Here is a 16,901-nt window from a genome sequence, read left to right as displayed (position 1 = left end):
AAACATGTCCTTTTACTTGAGGCTTGTCTTTAAATTTCAGGACTTTTTATTGGCTTGTTTAATTGTTCCTGTTTTAGATAAGTCTGAAGGAATCAATATCAAAACCCAAAGTGTAGGAGGTATCAATCATAATTTTTCAATTGAGTTACCTTAAAACAATGTTGCAACTACTCAGGGGCATTTCTTGTTTCCATTATAACTTTGATCTTCTTTGCTCTTAAGAGACAAAAATAGAAAGATTCATGAGTGGTTTAGTAGAGTGGGGTTCTGAAGAAATATCGATCTTTATCACCCTTAAATGCTGCAACAGCTTTCTCAGCTGGATCAAAGGCTTAAAGCCTGTGTTTGGGGGCATCATGATTGTTACAACTTTTGAGGTTTGTTTAAAAGGTGCAACCATATGAGAGGAATACAGTCCCAGTGCTGATTTGAATTGCCAAGCGACTGGTTTTTTGTCCAGTTTCTAACCATGGGTTTGCCAATGAAATCTGGTTGAGAGAGTGGGCTACAGCTGCCAGAAAGTGCTGGTGGTCCCCTGCTAAGTGTTTCCTTTAAGAAAGAACTTGCACAGCTCTTAAGAAAGCATTTCATGATATAATGTAACCCCATTGCACATTAAAAAAAAAAAAAAAAAAAAAAAGAAGCGCGCTCTTTTTTTCTGTTTTTGATAACCAAAGATAAACCTGTGTGGCTTGGTTGCTCTGCAGCTCAGATCACTGAAATATCACATTCAGATAAAGTTGCTAAACTCTAGTAAAACAGAAATAATATCTCTCTTCTATTTCCTGCAGGATCTATTCCTAAACATCACCAGAAGAATTAAACCCAAAAAGCTAATAAAGAAGAAAGAAACAATACTGCAGAACTGTTCCTGCACCCTCTTTCTATGTCAGGAAGGTGAAAATTCTTTCTTTACAATTCTAATAGCTGACCACACAGTTGAAAATTCAAAGCAAAAGTCCTCCTGAGAAGCATAGAGAAAATCTTTAGGAACATCCTTTGTAGTGAAGAAAGACTTTTCTTTTAACAATTTTCATGTGAAATGTATTTTTCCTGAAGATGGGACTTCTCTTTGTGCACTCAGATGGTATGCCTGTGACAAAAGGGAGTTCCTACCTGTCTTTGGCCATGCTCTTGGGCTTATTTGGACCAAACCAATATGGTTTGCATCCCTTCTGGTTGGGGACTGTTGTAGCAGCAGCATCTCGCGTCTATGCTGATGAAGCCATTAACGGAACAACAAGATGGTGATGAAAATCCCAAAGGGCATAGTTGGGTTTCCATGGTAAGGGATATCTTCTGCAATGCAGAAATGATTCTATAGAATCAAGTTTCAGTGCTCTGTAAAGTTGCACAGAAATGGAGTAACTAACACAAGATGACACTTTTCCCCCCAACATTTTGATGGTTTTGAGAATCTATGATTAAGTTCTAGTGTACAAACATATGGAGTGCTGACAGTGCCAGGTGCTCATATTTTTTTAAAAAGCCCATAAAATTCTGTAAAAGACTGTACCTGCATTTTCTCTTTTCCTTCTTCTTTCCAAATAATTTAAAATTTTCCACTTAATCTATTGCCTGGAAACTATTTCTTTTTCAGCCTAAAATGTGAGACATATAATCACTTGACTGCAGGACACAGCACCTGTGGAAAACTTCAGAGGAAGTTAGATGTGGCAGCACTGCCCTGGGGTCTCTTGAACAAGTTTTTGGAAGACCTAACATTAAGAATTGTAAAACAATTGTTTTGCTTGGCAAAGATAGTTCACCTATAAAATCTACTAATGCTAAATCAATATCTTTGAAATGTACTAATAGTATTACATAAATAGTAAAGAAAGCCTGCTTGAGCCATAAGACTTCCCCTGATGTGTAATATTTAATGGGCTCATCAGTTTGTGTTCAGCACAAACACCTCCTGATGGGAGGCAAATTACATTCAGCATCCTGGTATCTGGTATTATTTTGTTTAGAAGTTTTACTTTTCTGCTTCAGTGTGGGTCCCCCACAGGGTCCCAAGTCCTGCCAGCAAACCTGCTCCAGCATGGGCTTCCCACGGGGTCACAGACTCCTTTAGGCATGCACCTGCTTTATCGTGGGCTCCTCCCCGGGCTGCAGGTGGAGATCTGCTCCATGTTAACCGGCCCGTGCTGCCGGGCACAGCTGCCTCACCATGGGCTGCACCGCGGGCTGCAGGGGAATCTCTTCTCCGGTGCCTGGAGCACCTCCTCCCCCTCCTTCTTCTCTGGCCTTGGTGTCTGCAGAGCTGTTTCTCTCACATAGTCTCACTCCGCTCTTCGGCTGCAGTAGCACAGTTCTATTTTTCCCCTTCTTAAATGTGTTACCCCGGAGGCGCTACCACCATCCCTGATGGGCTCAGCCTTGGCCGGCGGTGGGTCCGTCTCGGAGCCGGCTGGCATTGGCTCTGTCAGACATAGGGAAAGCTTCCAGCAGCTTCTCACAGAAGCCACCCTTGTGGCCCCTCCGCTACCAACATCTTGCCCAATACATGTTAATTGTTACATGCTAATAAAACATGTAGCTGTAAACTGTCTGAGCTGGAAAGTGCTTCAGCCCAAATTCATTCTGCCATTGTAATGGTAAATGCTGGATGAGATTTGCTCTTCGTATTCAGTGCAAAAAAATCATCTCCTCTGCAACACAAGTAGCTGTATTCTTCAGATGCAGCAATACCAACAGTGATGGTAAAACAAATGTTTCTTTAGAAAACACTTGATAAGTGAATAAACTCTTCTTGGACTCTCAGCTCTGAATAGAGGCAGGTGCTCTAAAATGGCTGTTCATATATTTAATACAGTTATAGTGGTAATTCACTCCATGGAAAGAAAAGAGTGTATAACTTTTGCTGACTCAGCCAAGCACATGGGACAGAGGGATGATCTGCTTTCATGCTAGAAATTCAGCTTCTCTTCTTCCTCCTTGACAGCTGAAGTCTGCAGCTTGGGGAGAGTTTCCCCCAGGATGGATGGATGGATGGATGGAGAAGGGCTTGCTCTAATGGAGCTGGAGAGTGCCTGGAGGACCATTCCTGTCTGCCACAGGTGCTGCTGAGCTAGATCCCCTCTGCTTGAGTAGCTAATGCCCTGTAACTCTTCCAGTAACTGTGTACATAGAAAAGGGTAAAATTAAAAATATTTTTTACAGTTCCACCATCTTTTACAGATGATTTTCATAAAACAAGGTCAATCAAATCAGCAGCCAGTGTGGCACCAGGACCTATGCACGGAGCAGCATGTCCTGTGGCCCACAGTTCCTTGAGCTGTCGGTGGGACCATGCCATGGGCATTTGCACGGTCCCACAACCCGCTGCAGAGGGCTGTCCAGCCACCTCGGTGCTGCTCTGCCAAACTCAGCCTGCTCCCCAGCCCTCCTCTTCTTGGTGGCAGAGAGCACGGAGCTGCACTGAAACAGAATCAGTTTTGCTGGGCTGCTGCAGAGGTCTTATTTTTAAATAAGTGCAGCATCTATATTTCTGGGTGTAGTCCCAGTGTCCCATAATCCACCACAGAGTGGTAGCTCAAAATGTTTTTAGAAAATGAAACAGCGTGCAACATTATTTCTTCAACTGTGTAGTATACTTCTATTAAAATAAACTCAAGTGTATGGGTACATCATATGAGCAATAAAAAATCCAGCTAAAAGCATATGCAAAATTTTTCATCTGCAAGCAGATAACTGCAGGTATGCACAAAATATTTCTTTTCCATCACACTGAAAACTTTATTTTCTCAGCTCTACCCATCACATAACTTAACAGACACAAATATAGCCTATTTTTCACACGGATAGGCAGAAAATCTGTCACCATTGTTTGATACCCTACCAGCAGGATTTTACTGTTAACTTTTGCTTTTAAATGCAGTCTTAATGTAGCCACACTGTATGTATATTCAGTAATTAATGTATACCTTCTCCAAGCAAGATTTGCTTTCAGAGGTTATTGCTTGAATTTTAGTGCTTTGGTACACAGAATTACAATGTGCTTATTGTTTTCTGAGTATTATGAGTGAAAATAAAAAGCATTTCTATGTGCCAAAATTGAATGTCTGTGTTTAAATGTGTTCTTCTGTTACTTAGTTAGGTGCTTTCAATACAAACCAGTTCATGTAAAAAACAATGTTAAAAGTATGTTGACATATGTTGGTGCAGGTACATCTTTTAACTATCTTCCAGCTATGCTTCTGAAATAACAGTGTAAGTAACTTAGATGATAGGAAAAAAAATTAAAAAAAAGGTGTGGGGTTTTTTATTTGCCAGAGTTTTTCTTAACATTCAGCCTTATAATTTCCGAAGTTTCTTTGCACTTAGGTAGTACCTTGCAGAAGTGGCCAGTCAGGTACAGAATGCTCATTGCATTTATAGTCCAACCACTGTTGTTACCTCCGGTCAAGTCACCTCACCCTGCTGGGCTTCCTCCCTCCAGGTTTCTGGGAGAGCATGAAGCACAGTGACAGGCAAAGAGTTTGGGGTTTTTTTTAACAGTCTCTTCACATTTCATTTCTTCTATATGCAGTAAGTGGTAATACTGCTTAATTTGGAGATAGACATAGAAAACAAGAGTTGGTGTTTGTTGTATGCACTCTGGGTACTTCTCTTTAAAAAGGAGTTTCTGAGCTGATGAGTTACTGTATTATTCTGACGGAAACCAGATATCTATCAGGGATGGAACAGTGATAATTTTTAATTAATATCATTATGAATTTCACACAGCCCAGATGCCTCTCCTGTTGACAGATATTTCAGTCTAGGCTCTTTCAAAAACATTAAGAGAATAACGTGAAGAGTCTGTTTGTCTTCCCTGAAAGATGTAGATAGTTTTGAGGACATTTGTACTCTTGCTAGCAGACAAAAAAAAAAAATCCCTACTCTTCCAGTAATGACTATTTTCTGTAAAGGGAATCGAGCCATTTTGGAGGTAGTGTGAGGACATAGACCTGTACCCAGAATTGCAGGCAGCTGCATCCTGACATAGTATAACTCCAGGGAAGGAGCCGCTGTGTGCTCATCACAGCACTCCAGGAGACATTCGTTAATGCAGTCTGTGATATTATGGTTAAGGGAACTGTTCACGCTCATCATGGAAAATTTGGTCATTACCAAAGTTGCACTGGGACTTGCCTGGTATCTCTTTATGCTAAAGCAGTTATCTAAGTCGTAGTTTAAGAAGGTACAGGGACATAGTCTGCATTTAAATAATGGCTCTTGGTAGCTCTGAAGGAGCCGCTACTGGCATACTCTGAATAAACAGCATTTTTAAGAATCACTGTAATAATTTTTAAAAACCTCTTGATGTTATTCTGCTCTAGTTAATGATGGCTGGGGGCTGGGTTCCTGCAAAGATCTCTGTGCTCAGACATTTCTAGATTCTTCCTTTTCTTCTGGTTAGGACCATGCTGAAAAAACCAACAGCCTCCTGATGTGAACACAGCAAAGGACTTGCTCGTGGCAACTGTGTGGGCAAGCACTGCACAGGCTAAGCTTCCCTGGCAAGATGCGTACAGGGGACTCAGACCTTCTCACGGCTCCCCAGTTCGTGGGGGACTGTGTACACCGTGGCTCTGGCTCCCCAGGGTAAGTTTGGCTGCATCTGCACAATGGAGGAACAGTATCCATGCAACGGCAGAGAGATGGATGATCGATGGAGCTGATAGTCCTCTGGGTCACACTTGGGCAAGGCAGGCTGCTGAGAGCCTTGACTTCAGCATCCCCCATCTGGGGGAACAGGAGTGCCTGTGTGTGAGGGAGACAGCGCCTACCAGAAGAGCAGCTGCCTGTTATGATGCAGATGAATGATGTATTTCTGGGGAAAAAGAGAAGCAAAAAGGGTGCAGAGCATGTTGGAGGCAGTGATGTCACACTGCCTGTAGTACCTCCCCAGTGGGGACAATTACCAGCATCACCCTGGGTTTACTCTCTGTGCTGATTTCCTAGAAAGATTTTCTATTGCTTTATTTAAAGCTCGCTTGCATTTCGCTGACAGATGCCCTTGCTGCAGTGTTATCGATTAGCTTATGCAGACTGAAGGATGTCAGACTGTTGCCATCCGAAAAAAAGGTAAGTCTGTGCCACGGTCATGGCCGGCTGTTGCAGAGACGGCAGGGGATTTAGTGAAAGCTTCTCCAGAGCATGTAGTGGAGCTGCAGAGCTGGGATCACCCAGCGATTCAAGGCACGACTGGCCTGGGGCTGCAAGCAATGCTGTCCAAACTGTTTAAAAGCTGAAAGAGCCTCAAAACAAAGATTAAAGACTATAGAAATGATTAAAAAGTCCTTTGAAGTACTCAATTATGTATAGACTATAACGCTTACTACTAAAGACTGAAAAAAAGACATAAGAATTCCTGTTTGAGTCTCCAGGATCCCAGGATGCCTGTGAGGACAAATGTTTGGGCTAGGAGGGTGGCAGGGGTGAGCCCGCAGTGGGGATGGGCAGCTGCTGGGCTGGACACCTGCAGGTGTGTGCGATTCCTGTACCTCCACATCTGCCCCAGACCCACTGGGCAGGCATGGCCTCACAGTCCCCACACGGCACAGCTCGACCAAATGGTCCCCTCCAGCACTGAAATATGATGAAGGGGTTTTTTTTGTATTGTTGGTAGTCGGCTGGGTCATTTCAGGCTGTGCCTTTTGGTGTGTGTTTGGTTTATTTCTAGCTTGGTATGTATGTCTATGTAAACATAAAAATCAATGTCAATTTTAATCCAATTGTTCAAAACCTAAATTAATGCAAATGTGATGTTATTTTGACAGTGGAAATTAAAATGAGTTGTCTCAAATGCCAAACTGAAACCACTCATCAGACAGCCATGTAACAAGAGAATGTTCTGAAGGCCTTTCCTTCTAGAGAAAACAGTGGTGGTGCAGTTGATACACTAGAGGGAAGGGGTGCCATCCAGAGTGACATTGACAGGCTTGAGGAGTGAACCCATGCAAAACTCATGAAGTTCAACAAGACAAAGTGCAAGGCCAGAGCAATCCCCAGTATCAGTACAGACTGGGGGATGAATGGATTGAGAGCAGCCCTGTGGGGAAGGACTTGGGGTTACTGGTAAATGAAAAGTTGGACATGAGCCGGCAATGTGTGCCAGCAGCCCAGAAAGCCAACTGTATCCTGAGCTGCATCAAAAGAAGTGTGGTCAGCAAGTCGAGGTAGGTGATTCTCCCCTTCTACTCCATTCTGGTGAGACCACACCTGGAGTGCTGTGTCCAGCTCTGGAGCCTCAGCAGAAGAAAGATGTGGACCAGCTGGAGGGAGTCCAGAGGAGGGCCACAAAAATTGTCAGAGGGCTGGAACCCCTCTCCTATGAATAATGGCTGACAGAGTTGGGGTTGTTCAGCCTAGAGAAGAGAAGGCTTGAAGAAGACCTTATAGTGACATTCCAGTATATAAAAGGGGCTTATAAAACAGACTGAGAGAGACTTTTTACCAGGGCCTGTAGAGATAGGACAAGGAGCACAGGTTTTGAACTGAAAGAGGGTAGATTTAGATCAGATCTCACAACCCGGGATCAGGTTGCCCAGAGACACTGTGGATGCCCCATCCCTGGAAGTGTTCAAGGTCAGGTTGGATGGGGCTTTGAAAAACCTGATCTAGTGAAAGATATCCCTGACCAATAGAAGATATTTAAAGGTACCTTCCAACCCAAACCGTTCTATAATTCTATGGTTTTGCCAGAAAATTCCGTCCCAGACCTTTGCCAGATGCTGTGAACTAATACCTGTGCTGTCCTCCAAACACTTATAGCCCGCTCTGTCTTGTGTGGCTTTCTCTGGATGCAAATATGTTTGCAGTGGTTGCTTCTGTGGGGAGGTTTGAGAGATGTGCAGGCTGCTGGGAGTGAGCAGAAGGGCTTTTTCTTTCCTCTCTGTGTCTCACATATCAGCATGCTCTGGGAACACTGTGGGCCTCCAGGCTTGGGGAACAACGTTTTAAAGCTTTTTATTTCTTTTTATCCTTCGCTGAGCGTTATTCAAAATGCATTTCCTCAGTCCTTTTGCCATGCTGTTAGCCCAGAAATCAGCTTCCCCCCTCACTGAGCTCAGTGGGAGCTCATACAGAAGTTTATTAGTCTGAAAATTAGCCACGGCAAGATGAAGAGCTGTCAGAGTGGCAGTACAACCACTGCATCTCATGTGAGTGTGGTCCCTGTCACGTCTGCCTCAGTTTTCCCACTGTGTAGTCCCCCCACCTCGCTAGAACTTGCTCCTGCTTAGTTGGAAGTGGGATCTCTTTAAGCATGGGCAGGCTTAGGTGCTGCTTCTAATCTAGCAGGAGGGAGGTCCTATGCCCACCTGGTATTAATGCGTGCAGTTGTGGGGATACCTCAGGTAAACTTGTAAATGGAGGTTGCCGAGTTCACTTCCAAAATGGAAAGCAACAACTAGTTAATCACTTTGTATTACTTACTTTGAAATTTGGTCTGTATACGCTGGCTGTTTTCACTGCTGATTCATCTATGCTGAAAGCTTGTATGATAGCATCAAACAGAGAAGTATAGCTTTTAGCAGGTGGAAAGAATATAGATCTCTAGATGCCTTGGCATTCTGTGAGATGTATGTAGCATTTTGGGACTGTCCTAGAAATATAGTAACCAGATATTTTCATTAGAAAGATAATTACATTCACATTTTTTTCTCTTCTATTGAATGGTTTCAAGATAACAGGTGCTTTTATTGTGAATCTGAGAGCTAGAATTTATTAAAAGCTTGGTTTTCAAATAATAAACCTTCAATAGCAGATGAATTGCACGGCAAATTATTCTACTTGGAGGTAGGTGATACATCGTGCCCTTTTCATTCAGTCAACACACTTCTTGATTTCCATTGGTTTTAGGACGGATGGCACTTTGCGTGACCTGAAACAACCCCAGGAATGCCTGTCTCCGGTAGCAAATGCCCCAAACATTGGCCAAACCCACACCAGGAGTCTCACAGCCTCCCTGAAAAAGGAAGAATTTGATATTTCCTTCCAGTCTCAGACCACTGTTGCTTGAATCTGAGTCTCATTCCAGACCAACATGGGAAATAACTCCATAACTATCACCAAAGAAAGTATGTTGCAAAATCCCCAGAGTAGTTTTTATTTAAAATGTTACTATCATAAAATTCCAGACTGTGAAATGAAGACCTTGGATTCCCATTCAAACCTTACCCACCCCCCTTTTTAAAATATATAGATACGTAGTCACAAAACATAAAACATGCTGCAATGATACAAATATATTTTTGATACGGAAATTACAGTACATTATAAACCATGAAAACAAATTGAGGCACTAGACTGTACATCAGCTCTGTTCTGCACTGGCTGTGAAGCTGATAGACTCACTTTCAATGACAAAATAATATTTTCTCTGTTTAGTGGACACAACTTTACAGGTCATATCAATGTGCTTTGTTGTGAGACGTCACCAGGGCTGCTGGTTCTTTCAGAACCACAACGCACCTACACAAGATCTATCGCTGCCACAATATGAAAAATAATAATTTTATTGAAGGTACAACGCAGAAAAAAAACCCAAACCAAAAAAATAAATTAAAAAATTGGTTAATAATAAATAAATAGTTATTCCATAGGGTGGTTAGTTTATATTACACTGCATTGGCCATTGGAACAAATGAAGTTTAATAAATAATGCACGGGAATGCCTCATTTACGCCTCCGTTCATAATTCTGTGCTATGCTCCTTTCAGAGGATCCTGCAAAAAATGAAGTAGAATGAAGCACATGGTGCAGACTTGAGTAAACCCCAACAAGCACAAGGAAGTGTCAGAGTCCTGCAACCTGCTGGTTCACCACCAGACCCCATCTGCATGTTTGGAACTGAGGAGTGTGTGGAAGATGAGGGCTCCCTTGCCCAGCTCTGAGCTGCTTTGATTTGGTTTTACCCCTCAGACTACACTATCCTCCAGGAGGCTAAAGCTCGGCGAGTAGCACTTTCTACCTCTCATCTATCAAGCTGCTCGATGCACCATTAACTCAGAGTCTCTTTACTTCCCAGTAATCCATCTAATTCTGCACCAAGCTTCTGTCCTGCAGTCAGCTCTTCCAGGTTTAGAACCTACCTGTTCCCAAGCCCTGTACACAGAGATACCTTTTACTAAAATTTGCAGCAGGAGCTAAGGAAACCTCAGACTACCCTGTGGACTAACTGCAGCCTAAAATAGTCTTCGGTAACATATTTAGTGTTTAGTAGCAGTAGATCTCTCCTTGCTCTTTTAAAATGAGAGGGAAACCCAGAGACCCTGACCCTAGGGTGATGTAGTTAGTCACCAGAACCATCTTTGCTTCCACCCCAAAGGAAGGATTGCTTTCACAGAGCATATGCATGCCTGACTATTGCATGCAAACACACAGCTGGTTTGGGGGGACTCAGCACAGCATCCTGCAGGGAGCTGACATTTTGGATCAGTGGCAGTTTTAAATTAGTAAGACTTCAATTTTCATCGGGCTAAATGCAAAAGGAGTTGAGCTTTCTTTCTCAATATGGATTGTTACGGTATCTTTACTGTACGTGTGACTTTTTTCTAGCTTCTACCTGGAGCGTTCATCCAACAGACTGCACAGCTTGGGAGACAGTCAGTGTCAGACCCCATTTTACCAAACCAGGGACTGAGACACCAGCATCCCAGTACCCTGATTTGTCACAAAGGCTTTAAATCAACACTGCGCTCAAACCCAGCAGCAGGGCAGTGTAAACTCCTACGCATTGCCAGGGGACTCAGGGGCTTTCTGAAGAAAAAGAAAACCATGGCACCAAAGCATGGCACTAAGAAAAGGTCCTGCCCAGTTAAATATCTTTCAGCAGGGGTAAGTAAGGACAGTCCTAGCACGTACTCCTGATCTTGCTTTGATTACGCAGTCCTTAGGAGCAGAAGCAAGTTCTTACCATTTTCCTCTCAGGGAATCGGGTGGAAAAGCAGTGAATTCTAGTTTTACCTGTCAGGCAGGTATTACATAGCCCGACAGGGTAGGTAAAACTTCATTATTCTCCTTTGTTACAAACACTACATAACAATATCCTGACTATACCAGCAATTTTGAAATTAGGGCAATACGATCTTAGCCTTTTTAAAACATTTGCTGTGTGTTACGTTCTCATATTAATGTAAATGTAACCCCAATGGCAACCAAACCCAATTTATTTTTTTTAGGCTATTTACTTTTGTGATAGTAGATATATTTACAGGTATTATGCATTTAATAGCTATTGCCACCACAGATAAAATTGTACAAAATTATTCATGATACATAGCAATTTGCAAAATGATGCAGAGAGCAATATTACTAGTCTGAACAGGGTTTAATTGAAAATAAAAGTTACTGACAACCATAATTGCAGAATATAGATCACAGCATGTATCCACATAATATAAAGGTGTCAGCTAGTAATTTTAACTTTATCATCCATTTAACAAAACAGTGAGAACTATTTCAGAGACATGAAATACGTATTAGGTTTTTTACTTTTTTAATTCCTATTCTGGGGAATTAACTGACACTTTATGGTTGACAGTGAGGGATTTCCTGAGTACAGCCCAGGGAAGCTAGAGCTATTGGCAGTCTGCAGTTACCCACAGGGGCTCTGCACGAGGGAGGAGGCTTCTGCTCTGTATAGATGCTATGGTAAAATAACACAAATTCACAGTATCAGTTCAAAGCTTAAAATGTGTGTTGCTATTTCTTTTTTAGGAAGAATGAAAAGCTGGAAGAGGCTGGGAATGTTTAACAGCTTGACCTGAAGAATGAGGTGGTGTTAATGGCAGATCTCTGCTTTTCCACCTTCTGCTCCAAGTTTGAGGAGTAAAGATCTCCAGAGATGATGAGGCTATCCCTTTACACAGGGGATTTGGATCATAAGTTTAAATGAGCTTCACATTTTCAGCCTCTCAATTTTTCTTGATGTGTCAGTGAAATTCAGTTTTTTCTAAGTAAGGAAAGCACCCTGGGGACTTCTACCTGACCTTGCCTGCAGCTCAGACCAGACTGATCATCTCAAGCACTGGAGTGAAGCAGACTCTGAAATATCTTGATTAACAAACAAAATCCTGATCCTTTTTCAGAGAACTCTGGGGCTACACTACATAAAGACTGCTTCTTCCATCCACTGGAAGATAACAAAGAGGCAACAGAATGATTAGATTATATACATACCAGAATTTAAAGATCTTTTGCCCATAAGTCCAACAAAGGAGTCTGTTTTATGCCCTGAAAAAATACATTTGGAGGTGTTTTAACACATTTTAAACAGTCAGGCTTTTAAGATAACGTGTTCTCACAAGGAAGGAAGGCACAGGCTGCTAAACTTCATCTCACAGACTAGCTGCTCACAACACTCTCAGACAATGGAGAATGAACATCAGTCTGACTAATCAGACTAAACAGGTTAGACCAAGGCACAGGCCAGTTAGTGGACATCCTCTCATTAACTCAGACTTTTTGTTTTGTTTTGTTTTACGTACAGTGGAAGAACACCAATGTACCAATTCTTACTCTTCTACCAGTACAATTCCTATTAATCTGAGCAAATGCGCAAGAAGGTTGTGTCTTGGTATAGCCTGCATTTGTGTGATGCATGTCTTCTACCTGTTGGTGTTTTTTTCTGTAATGTGGAAGAGAAATCTTCCTTGCAGGTCAGGCAGAGCCCTTACTGGAGAGGAAGCCAATGGGACTCTATGTCTGGACACGTCCGAGCTAGACAGGCTGGCTCTATTTTTGGAATATTTATGAGTTCAAATGTTACCTTCCAGTCCCATTAGTACTCCTCAAGGCAATGGATATGTACAGGATAAATTACCCCAAATTTTGACCTACAGCATATAACAGATACAGAGGTAGCTATAGTTTCAGAAAAGGAACGAAAAGGGGCCGTTCTTCTTTCTATAAGCTGACTTTTGAGGCAAACTTAGAAATTTCTCTTTGTAAATAATTTTGCTTGTCTAATTCATCTACAAAGCAAGACAAATGATTCTCAGACCTCACAGGTATTACTTTAAGCCGAAACAGTTTCAGAAAGCTGTAACTTTTTACTTTAGTCAGCAGGTTACTTGGCACAAGCTTTGTATCAACTCTTTAATTGATCTTCCGATACATAATGCTAGTGATAAAATCTTGTGGCTAGCAGAACACCGGGAGAGTTATTGACCTCTGTGGACACAGGAGGTCTCACAGAATACAATAGCAATTTTACTTATTAAAAGTATTCCGGCTCCTGTCTAAACATCTTTAGATAAATTCAGGGAATAAAACTATCACTTTGCAGAACAAGGTAACACCACACTGCTGACGCCATGTCCTGCTCAGTGTTACATAGAAGGAAAGCAAGGCACACTTATTAATGGAGCAAGATATGCCTGTTTATGTGGCAGCACATCATCAGTCAGCCCCTGCAGTGAGTGGGGGTCTGATTCCCACCCAGACGAGGCTGTCAGATACAGTATCGTGCATGCAGTGATACGGGCTCTCCTGTGGAATCATTCTCAGGGATTTGGGAATTCACTATTCTAATTTTCCAGATTTTGCCATCTTAATTGCTCCTCTCCGAGTCTGGCAGTAAGCCTGCCTTGCCTATGAGAAAGGCTTACAGAATCCCCCCCGTGGGAAATAAGAGAGCTGCAACATCCACACATTAACACGGATTGAAATCTCGGAGTTTGTGGCAGCTAAGATGAGGTACAGGCTCACGGCCGCACTGGGGTGGGGATTCAATCCTTTAGCAGAACATTCCTCCACCATCGGTGCTATCAGTCCTTAGCTGAACCCAGTCCACCTTCTAACTAATCCCCTCAAATACACTCTCCCCTATTTGAATATCTTCTAATAATTGCTTATAATATTTGCAATTTTTTAACTTACTTTTGTGAGAGATCTGGCCATATCCTAATTGGAAGAGGAAAGAGAAAATAAGGAAAAAGAGTGGTTGAAAAACGATTGGCATGTGCATATGATGCTACTGCAATGCTTCGAAGAATCAAATACAGAAACTACCCTACACATATTCCACTTAAGGGAAATTAAGGTGATTATTTCCAGCTATATTTCTCTTTGAAAGGACTACAAAAACATGTTTTAGCTAAACCCACACAATTTAGATCTGTTTAACTCCAATTTCTTAGATCAGTTCTTGGATCAGTAAACATGTAGAAAACACGGCAATAACTATACACAACCGATTTCCACACTCGGGAATTCAGCGGCGCATATGCCGACCTGTAAATTACCGTGGTGTTCCTCACTGGTGTTTACGTGCTGTAATTGGTGTGCACTTACCACTTTAACGTGAGCCCGCTCTTTTCTGACCGGTGAATTTATCTGATATTAAACATAAAAAAAAAAAAAAAAAACCCAAACCCAAACCCAACCAAAAAAGAGCAAAACCCCAACATCCCCAAACCAAACAACCCCCATCGCAGCTTTCGGGAAAGGTTTAAGGCATCAAAACCGAGCGTGGCAACCGCCGTGAAGTTTGGAGCGGCACCGGGAGAAGAGGAATGGAGGGGGGCGTGAGAGGGACCGAGCCCCCCGCCCTGCTCACCGGCATCCCGCTTGCCCATGAGGCCGAAGAACTGCTGGGGCCGGGGTCTCCGGGCCATCCTCTGCAGAAAGTGCTCCAGGGGCAGCGGCAGCTCCTCCTGCGGGGCGACAGCGGCCGGCTCTGAGCGCGGTACCCCCCGCCCTGGACACCCCCCCCCCTGCTCCCGCAGCCCCGGGGGCCGCCGGGCGGAGCAGCGACCGCCGGCGCTCACCTTCCCCTGGTCGCCGTCGGACCAGTCGGACCAGTAGCTGAGGTCGTCGGTGGCGCCCATCTCCTCGGCCAGCGCCCGCGCCGAGGCCAGGAGGAGCACGGCGAAAGCCAGCGGGAGCCTCATGGCCGCCTCGACGTCCTGAGGGGGCAGAGGGTGAAGCGCCGGCACCGGCGCCCCGGCGGGGTCCCCGCGCCCGGGGGGTGAGCACACGCAGCCCTGCGCACACACGCGCCCGGTGCACACCTGGATGCACACACGCTTCCTCGCGCATACGGACACACAGGCACCGAGCTGAACCCCACGCACAACCCCCCACCCCCCCACCCCCCCCGACTGCTACAGACACCGCTGGGCACACACAGGCCGCCCCCCGCCCCGTACAGCCCGGTGTGCAGCCCGGTGTGCAGCCAGACACACCCAGAGGCACAGTTACACACACACACACGTAGGTGCACATCCAGATGCTCACACCCTCCCACAGATCACCCGGCCAGACACACCCCCCTCACACGCGTGTCCATAGACAGGCACACCTTTGCGTTACAAACGCACGCAAACAGCCGCCCGCCTCGGATGCGCACACCTGCGGAGGTACAGCTCTCCACGCACACGGAGACCCGCGCGGCTAGAGGCACACACACATCCCTGGCACACGCATCGGGACAGGCACAAAAAAGTGTTTGCACATACAGAGGCACACAACGTGCACAGGCACCCCCACCCCGACCCCGACCCCCCCCCGTAGGTGCGCACACGTACAGACCCCCCGCACACGCATATAGGCAGGCACTTAGAAGTCCGCGCTCACACACCCCCTCACAAACATAGAGACAAGCGCATCCTCACGCATCTATAGGTACACACAGACGGACGGACGCGCTCGCCGAGGCACACGCACCGTCTGCACCGGGGAGGGCGGGCGCTGCTCTCCGTGCGCATTGGCCGTCCGCGGGAGCGCTCCCCACTTTATATACCTGGCGACGGGGAGGGCCGAGGCAGCCTCATTTGCCTAAATGCAATTACCCCCGGTTTTATCGTCCCAGCCCCGTGACAGCCCCCGCCCCGGCGAGCAGCCCCCGCCCCCCTCTCCCGCTCCCGCGGCGCCTCCCGGAGAGGCCGAGGAGCGCGGGGCGGCTCTCCCCCCCGTCCCCCCGTCGCCCCGTCCCTCCCGCTGCCGCTCCGGGTCCCCGGGACCGCCCCGTCCCGGCCGGGGCCAAGGCGACGGGTGCGGGTGTAGGGTGCGGGGTGCAGGTATAGGGTGCGGATGCAGATGTAAGGGTGCGGATGCGGCTTCTCCCTTCTCCCCCCGCCTGCGCCCGCACCGAGGGGAGAGCTGCTTTCCGCAGCGAGCGGCACCGCCGGGAGGGACCGGGGCACCGGGGCACCGGGGGACAGAGAGCAGCGGCGGGGACGGCCGCGGGCGTCCCCCCGTGCCCGGGCGAGCGCCTTCCCGGCCCAGGTCCCGCTGCTGGGGCAGCCCCGGCCGGCCCGGGGAGCGGGGCGGGAGCGGCAGCGAGGGGCGCCCGAAGCTGAGGAGGGCCTCGGCCGGTGGGTGCAGGGTGTGGGGAGCCGGGCGCCCCGGGGCCGGTGTGTGTGCTTGCAGAGGGGCTGCCAGCGCAGGGCAGGGCAGGGCAGCAGGCAGGCGCGGCTGGGCTGGCTGCTCTGATGGGGCGAAGGCCTTCGCTGGAAGCGAGCCAGCCTCTCCCGCAGCACATCCCTCCTTCATCCTTCCCCTCCGAGAGCTTTGCGTTGCCGCCGGCATCCGGCTCCGATAACCGTGTAGATTATCTTCCATTTCACAGTTGTTCCGTCTAACTTCTCCAACCTCAGTTGTGCATGAGGGTCCTCAGTTAACCTCGGGGGTCCCTCAGCACCTGTGCTGCCGTGGTGCGTGGTACCGCAGCCCAAGTCAGGCGCTCTGAGTTTAGCAGGAGCTAATAGTGTTTCTTTTGAGGTATTATAGAAGGGAGAGCTCAGGAGCTGGAATCAGCTCCCCTGTACCACCCCTCTGCTTGCTCCAGGCTGCTACTATTAAGGTGCCCTTGCCGACACTGCTACACTTCCTCTCTGAGGACCATCCATCGGCATGTAACTGTGGATCCAAGGCAAACACGGCACCTTGTTTGCTAAATAAAG

At 46.1% G+C, this 16,901-nt stretch overlaps 1 protein-coding gene across 1 annotated transcript; it reads right to left on the bottom strand.

Annotated features, from left to right (window-relative positions):
* Positions 1 to 9,084: 9,084 nt before the first annotated feature.
* On the bottom strand, positions 9,085 to 15,759 carry TAC1 (tachykinin precursor 1). Its single transcript, XM_074898013.1, has 6 exons — positions 15,664 to 15,759; positions 14,766 to 14,903; positions 14,555 to 14,651; positions 13,876 to 13,899; positions 12,175 to 12,228; positions 9,085 to 9,719 (listed from the first exon to the last, which is right to left on the bottom strand). The coding sequence occupies exons 2-6, from the start codon at positions 14,886 to 14,888 to the stop codon at positions 9,670 to 9,672; spliced, it is 348 nt and encodes a 115-aa protein (XP_074754114.1). The 5' UTR covers positions 14,889 to 14,903; positions 15,664 to 15,759; the 3' UTR covers positions 9,085 to 9,669.
* Positions 15,760 to 16,901: the final 1,142 nt, after the last annotated feature.

The sequence above is a fragment of the Athene noctua genome, chromosome 2, assembly GCF_965140245.1.
Source record: "Athene noctua chromosome 2, bAthNoc1.hap1.1, whole genome shotgun sequence".
Taxonomy (NCBI): Eukaryota; Metazoa; Chordata; class Aves; order Strigiformes; family Strigidae; genus Athene; species Athene noctua.
The sequence above is the reverse complement of the archived record's forward strand: the minus strand, read 5'-3'. Positions and strand labels throughout refer to the sequence as shown.